We start from the raw sequence: 17,389 nt of genomic DNA on the forward strand, positions 1-17,389 counted from the left end.
TTACTACTTACTAGCTATGTAATACTGGGCAAGTAACTTAACCAATCTGTTTCTCAGTTTTTTCTGGGAATAATATGTACTTATGACATGTGTGTGTGTGTGTGTGTGTGTGTGTGTGTAAATAATTATATTTATCTGTGAGTAATATATATAGGTATAGATAGCTATATACATACACGTAGGTATATCTTAGAACAAAATTTCAGTAAGTTTTAGGTTGCATTACTGAGTGCTTTAATATGAAGAGAATTTTAGATTTCTAACCACCAAGGTGAGTACTTTTTAAGTTCAGTGATACCTTCTGACTCACTGGATGAGGACTAGGAATTGGTCTTGGAGAAAAATCTTCATCTTCAACACCAGAGTCATGATCATTTATTGGCATTTTCCCTGGAGATAACTTCTGGGCAGACCTAAAGAGTAGAGGGGAAATAAGAAAAAGTGTTCAATAATCTAATATTTGTTTGTTCTTTCTTTTTGAAGTTGAAGAAAGTCCTTTTGTAACCCAGTCATATTTGGATCATTTAACTTAGATTAAATGACAACCACAGATTATTTCATTTTTCAGGCCTATGTTAGTTGCCCAGGACAGCTGGCCCAATTACGCATTAAAATACCCCTTTGTCTGAACATGGCATATTTAACCTAGTTAATTCTTAATGTTACAAGAAATCAACAGTTAGTGAGCATCTTTTGTTTAACCACTTGGAGGAATGTAGAAATAAAGCAAGCATAGCACCTGCCATCAAAAACTTTATAATCTGGTGATAAATATGTATGCACTATCTTAAACACTATGTTAAATCAAGTAAGGAATTATATTTCCTATGTACTTATATCTGTGATGGAAAAATACTCAGAAATTAATTGAGGTACCTCCCCCCATTCATCAGATGCAATTAGTGTATCACAGGTGGCAGGACCCAGCAGAGAACAGAGAGCTGGTACTGAGTTTCAAAAGCTAAAATTAAGAGTTTAAGACTAAACTTTGGAAAACTATATAATCAGGTTTTTTTGCATCCTAAACTAGATCAAATCTCAATAGGATGAGTTAGGGAAGAGGAAATAAAAGCCAGAAAGAAGCTAAAAGAGCCTAGACATTAATGGATTCCCTAAGAAAGGGTCTTGCATCCTACCTCCCTAGCAAAAAGAACAGAAGCTCCATGTAGATTTGCAAGATCTGACACCAAGAGAGACAGACCTTTGCCCTAAGCCCTGGTAGTATAGAGAGGCAAACATGATGTTCTTTCTATGCTAAGGTGCCACAATGAAACAATGAGAATATCTGCACAGTGTGTTTAAGCAGAAGGGTCTGTACTAGTCCCACAAAGCTCTCTCCCCACACACCAAAGAATGATATGGAGAATACAGAATGATATCCCATACACCTCAGTGCAGCATGGATATGACACAGAGAGCCAGTGACCTGAACAGAGATCACATTGCAGCAGGAACCTGTACAAACCTACTGCCGAAGACCAAGATGCAAATTAAAACACCTCAGCAGACAGCAGGCAACGTGGATGGGTGATATACTGCCCCCCAAAGTCACAAGCCATTTTTTAGTTCATTCCCCAAGTGTATTTGCTTTAAAAGTTTTAAAACAAACTGTTCTTTTCCAGTAGAGAAATTATTTTTGTAAACTAGTTTACCTGCTAGGCCCAAGTTTTAAAACAAGAAAGGGAAGAAATATATGATACATAAGATATACACAAACAGTTTCATCAGAAATAATTAGGGAGTTAATTTAATTACTCATCAAAAACTAATAAAAATAACTTTAAGGTACAAAGATAATAAAAAGTGTATCATTTACCTCTTAATTGAAAGATTTTTACAAACTTTGTTGAAAAACTCTGTTTCTGCATTTTGGCTTTTAGCACTCAGTTCAAAATGTATTGGATTCTTGTCAGAAGGTTCAACATTCTGAAATAAAGCAGGTCACATTTTGATATGTGTAATTTGAGATGTATAACACCAGAAAATTTTATTTAGATGAAAAGTAGCTCTGAAATACTAGGGGGAGATTCCTGATTACTGTAACCTTTTTTGAAAAAAGAATTTCATTGAGATATTAAAGGCCCAGTGCATGAAATTCATGCCTGGGTGTGGTCCCTAGGCCTGGCTGGCGATCCAAAGAGTGAGCATATGGCATGGAAGGGCAGGTCCCAGCTGACCTCTGGGCCTTGGGCAGCACCTGGGCTCCCAGACCCCTGCATGCCCCCCTCCGCCTGAGTCACGGCACCTAAGTTCCCATGTGGAGATGCAATGAGCACAGCTGAATGCCATGGGCCAGGGTACAGCGTGAGCCTCTGGGCCGCCCAGCTGCGCTGTACAGAAGCCAGGCAGGAAGCGCGCTCTCTCATGGCTGGCCTTGTAGACTGGCTTCTGCACAAACCCATGGGGAGCCCAGCTCACCCAGAAGAAGCCACGCAGGTGCAGGGTGGGCTCGTTGTGGGCACCTGGAACCTGAGCGTGGGGCCTTCCCTAGTGAATGAACCCTGGCATCCCGGGGGAGGGTAGCAGGGGAAGTGAGAGTGAGCTCCGTGGACACCCCACATTCTCACTGCAACTCAGTCCCCATCACCCCCATCCCCAGGTAGCGGGTGAGAGGTCACAGGGCAACACCAACACCTGCCATGTTCCGCACCGCCCCCTGGTGATCAGCCCACGTCATAGCGAGCAAATTCCTAGTTGAACTCCTAGTTGAGGGGACAATTTACATATTAGACTTTTATTCCATTAGACTTTTATTCAAATTAATAAAGCAAAATAAACCATGACATATAACATTAGTTTCAGGATACAACAGACTCAATATCTGTATATATTATGAAATGCTCACTAAAGTAATTGTATTAACATCTATTATCATACAGATAATAGGTGTTAAATAAGCTTTATTTTTTCTTATAATGAGAACTTTTAAGATCTACTCTCTTAGCAACTTTCAAATATAACTGACTCTTAAGCAACATGAGAGCTAGGGATGCTGACCTCCTGAGCAAGAAAATACACATATAATGATAGTTGGCCCTCTGGCATACCCAGATTCCCAACCTCAGAGTTGACCCTTGAATAGTGTGGGTTTGAACTGCACTGGTCAACTGAAAATAAATAAATGTACACATAGGTGGACCTGAGCAATTCAAATCCATGTTGTTCAATGGTCAATTGTATACAATATAGTAATTATAGTCATCAGGCTGTACATTACATCTCTTGAACCTACTTATTTTATAGCTGGAAGTTTGTACCTTTATAGTACCTTCACCCATTTCTCTCACCTCCCTAATCCCACCTCTGGCAACCACTAATCTGTTCTCTGTACTTTTTTTTTTTTTTTTAATATATTTTATTGATTTTTTACAGAGAGGAGGAGAGAGGGATAGAGAGCTAGAAATGTCGATGAAAGAGAAACATTGACCAGCTGCCTCTTGCACACCCCCTACTGGAGATGTGCCTGCAACCAATGTACATGCCCTTGACCAGAATCGAACCTGGGACCTTTCAGTCCACAGACCGACACTCTACCACTGAGCCAAACTGGTTTCTGCTCTGTAGTTACTTTCTATTTTTTTAAAATTCCACATATAAATGAGATCATATGCTATTTGTCTTTCTCTATTTCTTAGCATATACCTTCATATGCTAAGTGACAAATGGCAAAATTTCCTTGTTTTTAATGGCTGAATAATATTCCATTGTATATATGTACCATGTTTTCTTTATTCATTCATCTATTGATGGACACTTAGGGTTGCTTCCATGCCTCAGCTATTACAAATAATGCTGCAATGGACATGGGGGTGCAATTATCCTTTTGAATTAGTGTTTTCATTTCCTCCAGATAAATACCCAGCAGTTAAACTGCTGGATTGCATGGTAGTACTATTTTTATGTAACTACCTCTTTTATACTGTCCATGTCCCTGCTACAAAAGTATTAATCACCTGTATTATGTAACTCCCTCAATAAACAGGGATTCAGTTAAAATGGCAACTTTAAACTGATGATACAACATAAAGAATGAGTAAATGATATTTCTAAAATAGAAATAAATTAGATTTTGTTTAAGATGATTATATTTACAATTAAAATGCAAAAACTTAATTCATCAACTGATACAACCTATAAATAAAATGAAATCAGGCACAAAATAAGATCTGAGTAAAAACATATGGTTATTCAGTTGCTCAACATTTTAATAAAATACAAAAAATTTTTATTATTGATTTGAGACCTAGAACTAACCATTTTAATGAAAAGTGTTTTTTGAATGTTTTTACAAAATGACACATATGAATTTTTTTGTATTTATTAGATACAGCAACAATATATTCTGATTCCTGGGATTATATATGATTAACACTGACTTTCAAGTGTGAGAAACCATCAGTTACACCCCTATATTTTAAAAGTAATAATTAGGACAAAGAAAACACTAAAATTACAAATTAACTCTCTGGATCAAAAAAAGATACAACATATAAATTACTGATATCATGTTTAAAGGTTTTAGGAAAAAAAGGGCAAGCTATTCTGTGAGTAACCTTTGACCCGATATTATAATTTAGTTCTGGAAATATGACCTCAAATTAATAAAGCAAAATAAACCATAAACAAATAAGGTAATATTCAGCAAGACTGATTATAAATATACAAAACCTAATAGTTGCTTTGGGTATTGGGCTTATCATCAATCAAATCAAATCACTTACTTTAAAAAGATGTAATGTTTCATTGCTGGTTAGTAGCTGGAATCGAAGGTCAGGTAACCTGCCATGGCAAGGGAGGCATTCATAAAACTCAGGATCCTTATGTGTCACAGAATATAGAACTATAATGAAATTTCCAGATTCTGAAAAAACCCTGGATGAAAAAATGTCATTTAATTAAAATGTACTGAAGATAACAAGAGTATCCTCAAATAACTTTATATGAATCTCTCAATCTAGTTAACAGACTGACTGAAATTTTTGGGAGAAAACTAGGGGGCAAATTCATGCTTACTTTTTAATGCTATTAATTTATTGTATAATTTCAATGGTTTTTTTTCTAAGAGAGAGGAGGGTGAGAGAGAGAGAGGAAGGGGTAGAGAGGAGGGTGAGAGAAAGAGAGGGGGAAAGAGAAACACCAATTTATCGTCTCACTTATTTATGCATTTATTGGTTGATTCTGGCATGTGCCCTAACCAGGGATCAAACCTGAAACCTTGGCATATTGGGATGATGCTCTAACCAATGGAGTTACCCAGCCAAGGCGATTTTTAATTTTTAAATACATTATGGGGAAAAAAATGTCTTGTAAAAACTTCAAACAAGACAACAATATAAAATGAAAACTACCCCACTCCAGCCTCCAGTTTAGTATATATACTTCCAGATTTTCTCCTAGGCATACAAGAACATTTTATAGAATTTAACATAATAGTTGGTTTTAGTATATATTTTAAAGACTCTTGATGACTTTTGGCAGTCTTTCTGAAGGGCAATTTGGCATTGTGTACCAAAATTTAAAATTATACTCTGACCAGAAAGACCACTTTTAGGAATTTATTCTACAAATATTCCAAAATATGCAAAGATAAATACAAAAAAAGGACAAGTTTTTAAAATGTTATATATTATTTACTATTCACTTTTAAAATGTGTTAAATCTGTACATGCTAAGATGTAACGATCTACAAGGAATAACGATATAGAGAAAAAAGCAACATACAGAAAAGAACGTATGCTCCCATTTGTGACTTAATTTTTTTAAAATATATATATCTTATTGATTTTTTAGAGAGGAAGAGAGAGGGACAGAGAGTTAGAAACATCCATGAGAGAGAAACATTGATCAGCTGCCTCTTGCACACTCCCCACTGGGGATGTGCCCATAACCAAGGTACATGACCTTGACCGGAATCGAACCTGGAACCCTTGAGTCTGCAGGCCAGCGCTCTATCCACCAAGCCAAACAGGCTTCGGCAATGACTTAACTTTTATAGGCCAGCAGATTGTGCACTGCATGTTGCAGGAAGGGAGCAAAAAATACTATTTAACAGCAGATTGTCTTTGCGGATAGGGTCTGGTGGAATGTGGTAGAAGATATTTTTATTGTATATCTTTATTAATGTCTGTCTGATTTATTACAATATATTTGAATAAAGATTTTTTTTCCCCCAATGTGTATTATAGCCATCCAAGGTAGACAGAAAAACACCTTGGAATTTTCATTTAATAGATGAAGGTGCGAGGCAAAAAGTGTATCCTCAGACCAAAACTGGTTTGGCTCAGTGGATAGAGCGTCGGCCTGTGGACTGAAAGATCCTGGGTTCGATTCCGGGCAAGGGCATGTACCTTGGTTGCGGGCACATCCCCAGCAGGGGGTGTGCAAGAGGCAGCTGATCAATGATTCTCTCTCACTGATGTTTCTAATTCTCTATCCCTCTCTCTTCCTCTCTGTAAAAAATCAATAAAATGTATTTTTTTTTTTTAAAGTGTATCCTCAAGGTGAGAATTTAAAAAATTTTGTACAAAGTAACAAAGTTAAATGAGGAGGTGAGGTTATAAATAAAGTGTCCCTATTAATTCCAATGCTTGTACTTTAGTTCCAGGAAGAAAATCAAACATTTCCTCTCCAATATTTCTTAGAGTGCTAGTAGTATCACTGTGTAACTCAATAAAACACTTATAACAAATTCAAACTCATTTCAGCCATTTCACAGAAAATTGATCTCTTTATTTATAAAATAGAATGCTAGAGTAGATAATGTCTAAGGTGTTCCCCCCACTCCTAAAAAGTGTATCTTTTGTGTTATAGTTCTGCATTAGGCAAGTAAATTCCTTCATATTTCCAAATATGGTGTGACCTCACCTTTGATGTTATTCCTATTTAATATAAGCTTTGTTTTTCTAATGTGCTTGTTCTTCTAGTTTATAAGTATTATAAAAGGTTAGGCTCCACATCAATTTTAAGATCAATAAAATATGAATGGAGAAAAAGATCAAAATAAAATACTACAATATCACTTGCCTTTCTTGAATAGAGGAATTGAACATGTATCGTAAGCAGCAAGCCCACACCTGAGGACTATAGATATGTATAATACCAGAGAGCCATCTAAAAGAAAAAATAGAAATAAAAAACTATAGTCATTTACAAATTGATACTTAATATACTTTAGATCACGTTGTTAGAGAAATATGGCAGAGATTTTTGGCATTCACCAGCAATATGTTAAAGACCTCATAAATAAATCTATGAACACCAGACCATGATAATAATTAAGAGAGAGAATAGATACAAATCCTCCTACATAATAGAGAGCTAATATGCAAATGATCATCACACCCGAACTGTTCAAACACTCAACACTGGGGAGAGAGGAATGGGGACCAGCCAGGCTGCGACCCAGGAGAGGTACAAGCTGACCACCCTGTAGTCCCTGGTGCCGGCAGCGGTACCTGTACCTGCGGCCTGGGAAAGGGACAAGCCACCCGCCCCTTGATCCCCTGCAGCTGTGGCCAGCCCAGGTGAAGCCGGCACAGGTCCTGGGTGCCTGCAACCGGCCGGAGGAGGGAATCCTGGGTCCTGGGTGCAGGGTGTGGCAGAGGCGATTAGGGGTGGTCAGGCCAGTAGGTGAGCAGTGAAGGTCGATCAGGCAGGCAGAGGTCGTTAGGGGTGATCAGGCAGGCGAGCAGTTAGGAACCAGTGGTTCCAGATTGCAAGAGGTAGTCAGGCATCCCCTGAGGGTTCCCAGATTGGAGAGGGTATAAGCCAGGCTAAGGGATGCCACCCCCTTTCCCTGAGCATGAATTTCGGGCACCGGACCTCTAGTATATAAATAGAGAGCTTCTTTCTCTCATTCCTTTCCCACCTGAGATGAAGGGAAAATAATGGGAGAGAAAATAGTTAACAAGCCCAAAATAAGTTACTGAGAGGATTAAATTCTGTAACATACATTAGTAGCCTGAAACATAAAAGGCTCTTAATAAATATTCATTTAGTAAGAAAGAAAAGTACTAAATGATTTCACTCTTATGTAGAATCTAATGAACAAAATACACTAACAAACAAGAGAAACAGACTCATATATAGAAAACAGATTGACAGCTGTCTGAGGGGAGAGGGATTGGTGGGCTGGGTGAAAAAGGTGAAGGGATTAAGCGCAAAACCCTACACAAATTCTTAGACAAAACTATGACCATTACCAGAGGGAAAGGGAGAATGAGGGAGGTATAAGAGGGCACAGGGGTCAAATGGTGATGAAAGGAGACTTGACTTGGGTGATAAACACACAATACAATATACAGATGATGTATACAAAAATTGTACACCTGCAGCCTATATAATCTTATTAATCAACTAGAGGCCTGGTGCACAAAATTCGTGCAGGGGGGGCGGTAGTGGGGGAGGGGAAGGTGTCCCCTCAGCCCAGCCTGCAACCTCTCTAATTCGGGACAGCTGGCTCCTAACTGCTCACCTGCCTGCAGGCCTGATTGCCCCCAACTGCCTCCCCTGCTGATCTGGTCGCACCTAACTGCCCAGCTCTGCTGACCTAGTCACCCCACGCAGCCTGCTATTTAGTTGTTTGGTTGTCCCTCACTAACCCCGCTGCCAGCATGGTTGCCCCATGCAGCCTGCTGTTCGGTCATTACTATGAGGGTGTCCTGACCAATTTGCACATTACCCTTTTATTAGTATAGATGTCACCCCAATATATTCAATTAAAAAATATTCACTTAGCATCAAAAGCCCATAGCCAATACCAAAAGCAAAGCAAACAAAATTAAGTAGATTTCATAACCCACAGAACATTTGTGTATTCTCATTTTTAAACTTTGCACATACTATTTCTTCACATGGGCTCCCTCTCCACCAAGCTTCCCTTCTATGATCCAAACACTTAAAAGTCCAGCTCAAGAGAGAAAATGTCCACATCATTTCTCTCACAAGTACTAATAGTGCTCTGTATTGATAGGTTGCTCATTTCATAGCAAATCATATACTTCCTTATTATTTCTCAATGCATGAATATTTGAATATTTCATCATCTCACCTTGATTATAAATCTCTTGAGGAGTTTTAAATCTTAACACAACACCAAACATAATACTATACATATGATAAGCACCCAATAAATACGGAATGAATATATATTTTTGACTAATTTGTTTAAATGTCATTAATCACTAACTCAAAAGAGAAAACCATTAACATTTATGGAAGTCCTACAAAATTGCCCAACAGTGAATTTAAAGTGTTATTCTAGCCCTGTGTTCTTCAAGGTGCCTTCAGGACAGTGGGTAGTGAAGAAAGTTAAAGAAATCAGGCTCCAATGCTTTGACTTCAACCAAAAGAGCCCAACTTTATGTTTTATAAACTGAAGTTCTTCCTAAGATTGGACAAAAATCAGATTCTGCTATTAAAATAAGAAAACTTAAGAATCATTGGTTGTTGTGGCTTTATAAGGTAATCGAACTCTTAATTAGATATTCATAGTATGTTTATCATATATATTTAAACACATTATGTGGCTGAAAATGTTTTCATAAATAATGCAACACTTACATTCCCACTAATGGAAGAGAATAAACCTTGGGATCAGATTCCAGCAAAAGTAACAATTTGCGTGTTTCATCCATGGTAAGATATCTAAACAGAAAACATTCATGTAAAAACAACTGTAAGTATTTACTTTTTACCTTTAAAAGAGATCATCTGAGTACTGAAGCACATTTTAATCAAGAGAGATAATTCAAATGAATAATTTCTTTCACACACATGTACACAAAGAAAACAGTACAAAATATAAAAAAGTACTCCAGTAAGAGGAGATTAAAGATATTCAATATCTTAAAATTCAATCTATTAAAATGGTCATTGAAAATTACATATCCTTTAAAAAGTTTTTGCTCCAAAAGTGTCAACTAATTTTAATCAAAAATAATAAAACAAGCTAACAATTTCAGAACCATACAGGCTTCACAGGGAGAAGTGAATTTCCTTTTACTGTAAGTGTTCAAACATCCAGGTGACTTGACAAGACTGCAACAGATGTGACTTCTCACTGAAGGAAGTTGAATTAGGTGAGAGTCCTCCAACCACTATCACAGAGCTTTGGAACTATCATGACAGAACTCAAAAGTTCACTAAACTCTAAAAGGATATTATGTTTATACTTTGTTATTATGCTTATTACTTACAGTAAGTTTTAAGGATATGAGTAACTACAGATGAATTGTGGAGAGTAAATTTTATTGATACGGCATTAAAATACAAAAACTAAAACAATGCTATTTGTGATATTAAGTCTCAATAGTCTACTGAGGATATATTCAATTGCTATAATAACCTTAAAACACAAAGATAATGATTTTATCAGGCCATGTGACAAGATGACTAAGCCTGAGTTGTCAGGATTTACTGCTGACACTCATACATATTTTATAATCTCTTCTGTATTGCCTACCTGATAAATTCCTACTCTCTAATAGAACCAGCTAAGGTTTTCTCAGGCAATTCACACATACCTTCCTGCTTCCCCTATTCTGTACATATTATCTTTACCCACATCATGTTTACACATTAATATACTTAATGGACAATAAGTATGCCTTTTAAAAGTCCATTTAATTCCATTGTCTAACAATACCTATTCCATAATGGATCCTAATAAATTAGGGTAAACAAATGAATGTGGTCAAGAAAAAGGGGAAATGTCACAAATTTAATACATAATTACAGACAATAGGGGCATGGAAAATTAGGATATTGAACATCATGGGTTACTGGTAGCATGCCAAGAGGTCACAGAAGGATAATTTAGAGAAAATAATTCACTAGCAGATGGGCATGGGTACTAAGAATAACAAATTAATATTTTTGTTAATTAACACAAATTCCCATGTCCCAACTGAGAATCACTTTCCTATTCCAAGGAAATTACTTTTCTGTTGTTTTTTATTAATCCTCACCCAAGGATATTTTTCCATTGCTTTTCAGAAAGAGTAGAAGAGTGGAAAGGAGGGAGGGAGAGAAACATCAACATGAATGAGATGCATGCAGTGGTTGCCTCCCACATTCACCCCAAGTGGGATTGGGGATGAAACCTGCAATCCAGGTAAGTGCCCTAAACTTACCTGGGCCAACATTCTAACCGTTGCTCAGTTGCTCAGACTGGCCAGGACTCTCCATGTAAATTAAATGTTACACTTAATTCAAACATTTTTATCACCATCACATTTAACCATTCCATGATTATGGAATCTACCAACACTTTTTTTTTAATGCCACTCCAACCAGAAAGGTCAGCACGTGGGATCTTTCTTGCTGTTCCAGGAACCCTCTGAAAAGAAAATCCTCCCTTCTCCTTAACCTCTTTTGAAGAGGTATTTTTTTTAGAGAATAAGACTTGGAGTTGAATGTACCTTGGCAAACATTTCTGGCTCTAGAGACCTAACAGGAACTAGGGTGGAGTCTAGTGGGAAAGGAAGCCAGAGTGAACTGCTTAGACTTTAAAGCAGAGGGTACTTACATTGTCTAATCTAGCTCAGTAGACAATGGGTAAAGAAAGTAGATGAGGATTCAGGGAAGCAGTCCTGCTGAGGAGCAGAAAGCATGCAATTTAGCTAACATTTCCTAAGAAACTAAGAGTGCTGCTAGGAAGCTGGAGAGGATACTGCTCCAGCTACGTGAGGAAACTCCACCCTCAAGTGGTTGACAATTTGGTAAGCAAAAGTACTACAAATTATTATTTATCTCCTTTCTCTATCTGCAATGCTCATTATTAATAATGAAATGATTTAACAATGAAGAAATTCGAAAGCCTCTTTTAGGCTCATAATCAAGCTGTTGTCAAGGGGGGGAAAAAAGACAAAGTAAAAAAAAAAAAAGATGACCTAAAATGTAGGCAAAATACAAGGAATAAAATGGTATTACAGAGAATAATTTTTCCTTGTATTTTCAAGTCACAGAATACTACCAATTTTAATATAATTTTTACCACAAATTTTTTGGGTAGGGTAGGAACAACTCTTTAAGAAAAAACTGTATTCAGCAAAAAATTAATAACTACATTTTCATCTTCCTTGGTTATCTATTTAGCATTGCAGACCTCTGGCATGTAAACTGACTACACAATTATTTCATACTAGAGGCTTGGTACACAAAAATTCATACACTTGGCTAAAACCGGTTTGGCTCAGTGGATAGAGAGTCAGCCTACGGACTGAAGGGTCCCAGGTTCGATTCTGGTCAAGGGCAAGTACCTTGGTTGCAGGCACATCCCGGCAAGGGGTGTGCAAGAGGCAGCTGATCGATTATTCTCTCTCATCTATGTTTCTAACACTCTCTCCCTCTCTCCTCCTCTGTAAAAAATCAATAAAATATATATTTTTTAAAAATTCATACACTTGGAGAGGGTCCCTTAGCCTGGCCTGTGCACACTCACAGTCCAGGACCTCTTGGAGGATGTCGGACTGATGGCTTAGGCCCGCTCTCCAGGGAATCGAGCCTAAGCTGTAAGTCAGACATCTCTCTGGCAGCCCAGGAGCCCAGGGGATGTCCAACTAATGGTTTAGTGCTGCCTTGGAAGTGGAGGTGGGAGAGGCTCCCACCACCATCACTGCACCAGCCAGCCATGAGCCGGCTTCTAGCTGAGATGCGCTCCCCATATTGAAGCACACTGACCACCAGAGGACAGCTCCTGTGTTGAGCATCTGCCCCCTGGTGGTCAGTGTGTGTCATAGTGATCAGTCGTTCCGCCATTAGGGTTAATTTGTGTATTATCCTTTTATTATATAAGATTATTTGCATATCGTGAAAATATACTAATGTGACCAACAAATAAAAATTTCAGATTAATAGATCATTTACTTACCCATATTTATAGATACCTTGAACTTGAGAAATGTTAAGATTACTGCTCAAGTTCCTTGCCAGAGCTGTAGGAATAATGGAGATGGGCTTCACCGGTATACATTTAAAGGTATTTGCTGGAGTTACTGCTGCCCAATGTAAGTCAAAATCCACATTGTCCAAACTCTCTCTGGAAGTGATATGAGCTCTTAGGGAAAGCAGTTTACCACAATCCAAGGACTCTTTGCTACGTATATGGTGCTGCAGAGCCTGAAAAGTCAACATTATACAATTATTTTAGAATTATACAATTATTATTTCCTCTTTTCAGAAACTTTCAATGACTCTACATGACCCATATGACAAAGTTCAAATTCATTAACCTGGCAGACAAGTCTCTCTATAATCTGGCCAAACTAATATTCCAGTCTGACTACACACAAATCCAGCCAAAATCTATACTAGTATTGTCAACCTGAGCACATACTGCACTTAGCTATCCTGGTCACACTGCTACCCATATTATCTATCTAGGATTTCTGTCCTCAGAAACCACGTTTAATTGCATTTTAGGTCAATAAATTATTAAGAATACTTAGTAAATACAGATTTATTAAAATATAACAGTTTGATTCTTATGTTGAATTATGAATAATCAAGTTGTCAACAAATCTCACCTTAAAAGCTGAATTGAAGTCATCTGCACTGTGAACTATTATTTCTTTTGAACAAAGTCCATTAGTTTGGACTTTGCATGGAATCACAAAGTCCCCAGGAAGAGAAGCAGTAGGGGTTCTTTCAGAGCATCCAGGTACTTCTCGACCAGGATCAAAGCGATCTATTGTCAATATTACACTTTCTTCATCTAAAGTACAAAAATAGCAATTATTACATAGCATACCAACTAAAAATTTAAAAGCAATCAAGCAAGTATACGTTATAGCAAACCATTGTATTCATACTAATGGTAACACAAACTCATAGCATATGCATATATTTGTGATGAATAGTGTCAAGTTTTACTCTTTTTCATAACTGGCATACAGCAAAGAACATTAGCACTAAATATATTACAATAATTGGCTAGATCAGTAAACATAAACTCTACTATAGTAATAAAAATAATTTTTTTAAAGTATATTACCTTCATCTACTGTGAGAGAACCAAGTAAAAAGCATGGCAAGTTCTTTTTATTCTGCTTAGCATGTCGACAAGCAAGTCGGATTGTCTTTTCAGTTATCACAAGCTTTGGATTTCTGAAAAACAAGTCTTTTATAAAGGTAGTGGATCTGATATCCTAAAAAACCCTCCTGCCATGAAATGCTGTCTGAAATATAACTCACATCTTTAAGTATGTACAGAAAAATCGTTGTCAGGAAATCCCAGGGTCAAAGACAGGGCATAGGGAGGGCTGCCTGGAAATCAGAACTACAATAAGCAGACACTGAGGCTATATCTGTTCTCCAGGCACTTGCTTATTTTTATGAATCATAGAGGGGATGAAAAACTATGAGGCTAGCCTCCTATTTTTGTAAAATTTGAATGAAATAGTCATATCCATTGTTTTCTTATCATCTAGTATTAATAAATATAAAACAAAAATAATTATCCAAGTGTTTAAAAAAATATAAAAGAGACTAAAATATGAGCAAGGAACAAGATTCTATTAAAAATACTAGCCCTGCCGAAACCGGTTTGGCTCAATGAATAGAGCGTCGGCCTGTGGACTGAAGGGTCCCGGGTTCGATTCCAGTCAAGGGCATGTACCTTGGTTGTGGGCACATCCCCAGTGGGGGGTGTGCAGGAGGCAGCTGATCGACGTTTCTCTCTAATCGATGTTTCTGGCTTTCTATCCCCCCTCCCTTCCTCTCTGTAAAAAAAATCAATAAAATATATAATTAAAAAATTAAAAATAGAAATACTAGCCCTGACTGGTTTGGCTCCGTGGTTAAACCATCAGGCCATGGATTGAAAGGTCCTGAGTTCAATTCCAGTCGAGGACATCTGGCTCCATCCCCAATAGGGGGCATGCAAGAGGCAGCTGATCAATGTTTTTCACCAATGCTTCTATCTCTCTCCCTTCCTCTCTATTAAAAAAAAAAAAAAAAAAAAAAAATCAATAAAAATATATTTTATATATATATATATATATTAAAAAAATACTAGCTAATTTGAAAAACACACACACACACACACACACACACACAAAAGACTTGCAGACTTAAAAATAGAATTAAAAACTCAGAGGATTATATAATCAACTGGGGATAGGTACACAAGTGTTCATTATTCTATAAACTATACATATCCTACATAATAAAAGGCTAATATGCAAATTGTCCCCTCGACCAAGAGTTCAAATGGGAGATTAACCAGGGTGAGAGGGGCTGAGATTAACCAGGGTGAGGGGCTGGCCAACTGCCCATGGCCCCACCCCCTTGCAGGCCTAATTGAGGTTGGTTGGGACAGGCTGGCCAGACCCCATCTGTGCAGGAATTTGCACACAGGGCCTCTGGTATATTAAAAAGAGTCTTTCACATACTGGTATACTATACTGCCATGTTTAAAAAACCTAAATGAACAGGTTAGATGGCAACTAAGCACAGCTACAAAAAAAATTAATAGAATTGAAGAACAAAAGGAATCACTCAAAATGTAGCACAGAAAGATAACAGGAAATATAGAGAGACAAGGAGAAATGAATGAACGAGTCTAACAAATATTTAATTGAACTTCTCAAAGACTGTTTCTGTCAGATATCACCTTTCTCTCAAATACCCTCTGACTTGTATCTTCCCTTTAGTTCCTCTATTCAGAAGATCATCAAATACTATAAAATTTCTTCAAAACCATCTTGTTTCATTCTTTCCTCTTGATCTCAATACTGTTCTAAACCCTTATAATAGCTATTATTTATTGAAAACTTCCGATGTCCAGGCACTGTGTCGACTGATTCTTTATAGAGTGACTCATGTTAGCCTTATTAGAGTACTATGAAACAAGTATCATTACCCCCATCTTATAAATAAGGAAATTGATTTCCTAGCTACTTTACTGAGATCACATAAATAAGAAATAATAAAGTTAGGCCCTGGCTGGTTTGGCTCAGTGGATAGAGCGTCGGCCTGTAGACTGAAGGGTCCCAGGTTCAATTCCTGCCAAGGGCACATGCCTGGGATTGCGGGATCGATCCCCAGTGGAGGGCATGCAGGAGGCAGCTGATGAGTGATTCTCTCTCATCATTGATGTTTCTCTCTCTCTCCCTCTCCCTTCCTCTCTAAAATCAATAAAAATAACTTTTTCTAACACTTTAAACTACGTTTAAATGTCTTTCGTTCAAGATCCTGGCCATATTTATGGAATTATATATTCCTTCTAATACGGTTTAATTACTCAAAATCAATTCACTCTTTTTCATGCTATACAAAGACATCATGCTAAATTGAAGCATTATAAAAATCCTTTCAGTTTTTATTTAGCCTCTTTTGAATTCTTATAATACTTAGAATTCAAAAGGTTTGCAGACTATTTAACTGAAATTATTTCTCAAAAGCATGAAGAATATAATTAAGAAGCAGCAAAAGGGAAGAAATTCTGAAATGGAAAGTAAAAAAAAAAGTAGTCAGAGTTATCCATTTTGCCTTAAACACTGTTTTGACTCCCTGTTTTGAGTTGAAAAGAGAAACATCTTATACCTGTAGTAACTAAGATGTAAATTGATGAAATCTCCAATTGGCATTGGGTTCCAAAGTGCACATTTTGATGGAGGAAAATAAAATGGTACCATCTTGCTTGAAGAAAACCTTAAAAGAAAATTTTCAAATCAAAGAACAATGAAAATCAAACTTAGTAGAAACTTTATAAGAAACAGTTTAACTTTATAGGATGAAGTTTTGCAGGCTAGTTTTGTTATTTTAGAAGAGTTGAAAATATTTTTAAAAAGTAAAAGAAAAAAATCACTTGTAACTACTATCAAGAGAAAAAGCACTATAAATTTAGGTATAGCTTTTTTCTTATGCATACATAAATTTACATATATACAAGTTTTAAAAAAAGAACCAGGAGTACTAATCTTATAAAATTCTCGTTTAATAACAGAAAAAAGAGTATAAGTCACAGTTTAAATGCTGGTCAGGGCATATACCTGGGGTTGCAGGCTCCATCACCAGTAAAGGGTGTGCAGGAGGCAGCCAATCAATGATTCTCTCTCATCACTGATGTTTCTCTCTCTCCCTTCCTCTCTGAAATCAATAAAAATACATTAAAAATTAAAGAAAAAAGTCTGAAGAATGCCCTGGTTGGTTGATTCCGTTGGTTGGAGCATCATCCTGTATGCCAAAAGGTTGTGGGTTTGATTCCCTGTCAGGGCACATCATGTTTCCCACTTCCTCTAAAATCAATATATCCTCCAATGAGGATTTTTTTACAAGTCTGGAGATCAACTGATTAGGTCTAAAACATAGCTTCAAAATTTGCTAGCTGTGTGAACTTCATCAAGTTATTTAATGTCTCTGTGCCTCAGCTTCCTCACCTGTTAAA

General features: G+C 37.1%; 1 protein-coding gene across 2 annotated transcripts in view; it reads right to left on the reverse strand.

Moving 5' to 3' along the window:
- The window catches only part of STIL (STIL centriolar assembly protein), a 44,248-nt gene that overhangs the window by 22,580 nt on the left and 4,279 nt on the right, over positions 1-17,389 (reverse strand). For both annotated transcript variants that reach the window (XM_084872356.1, XM_084872357.1), the window contains exons 3-11: positions 16,546-16,653; positions 13,994-14,106; positions 13,527-13,714; positions 12,872-13,119; positions 9,562-9,645; positions 7,024-7,110; positions 4,722-4,872; positions 1,817-1,926; positions 299-413 (exon numbers count right to left, since the gene is read on the reverse strand). In XM_084872356.1, coding sequence (XP_084728482.1) covers positions 299-413; positions 1,817-1,926; positions 4,722-4,872; positions 7,024-7,110; positions 9,562-9,645; positions 12,872-13,119; positions 13,527-13,714; positions 13,994-14,106; positions 16,546-16,653 — 1,204 coding nt within the window. The remainder of the gene's footprint in view (positions 1-298; positions 414-1,816; positions 1,927-4,721; positions 4,873-7,023; positions 7,111-9,561; positions 9,646-12,871; positions 13,120-13,526; positions 13,715-13,993; positions 14,107-16,545; positions 16,654-17,389) is intronic.

Source organism: Pipistrellus hanaki, assembly GCF_964339955.1.
Source record: "Pipistrellus hanaki genome assembly, chromosome: 2".
Classification (NCBI taxonomy): Eukaryota; Metazoa; Chordata; class Mammalia; order Chiroptera; family Vespertilionidae; genus Pipistrellus; species Pipistrellus hanaki.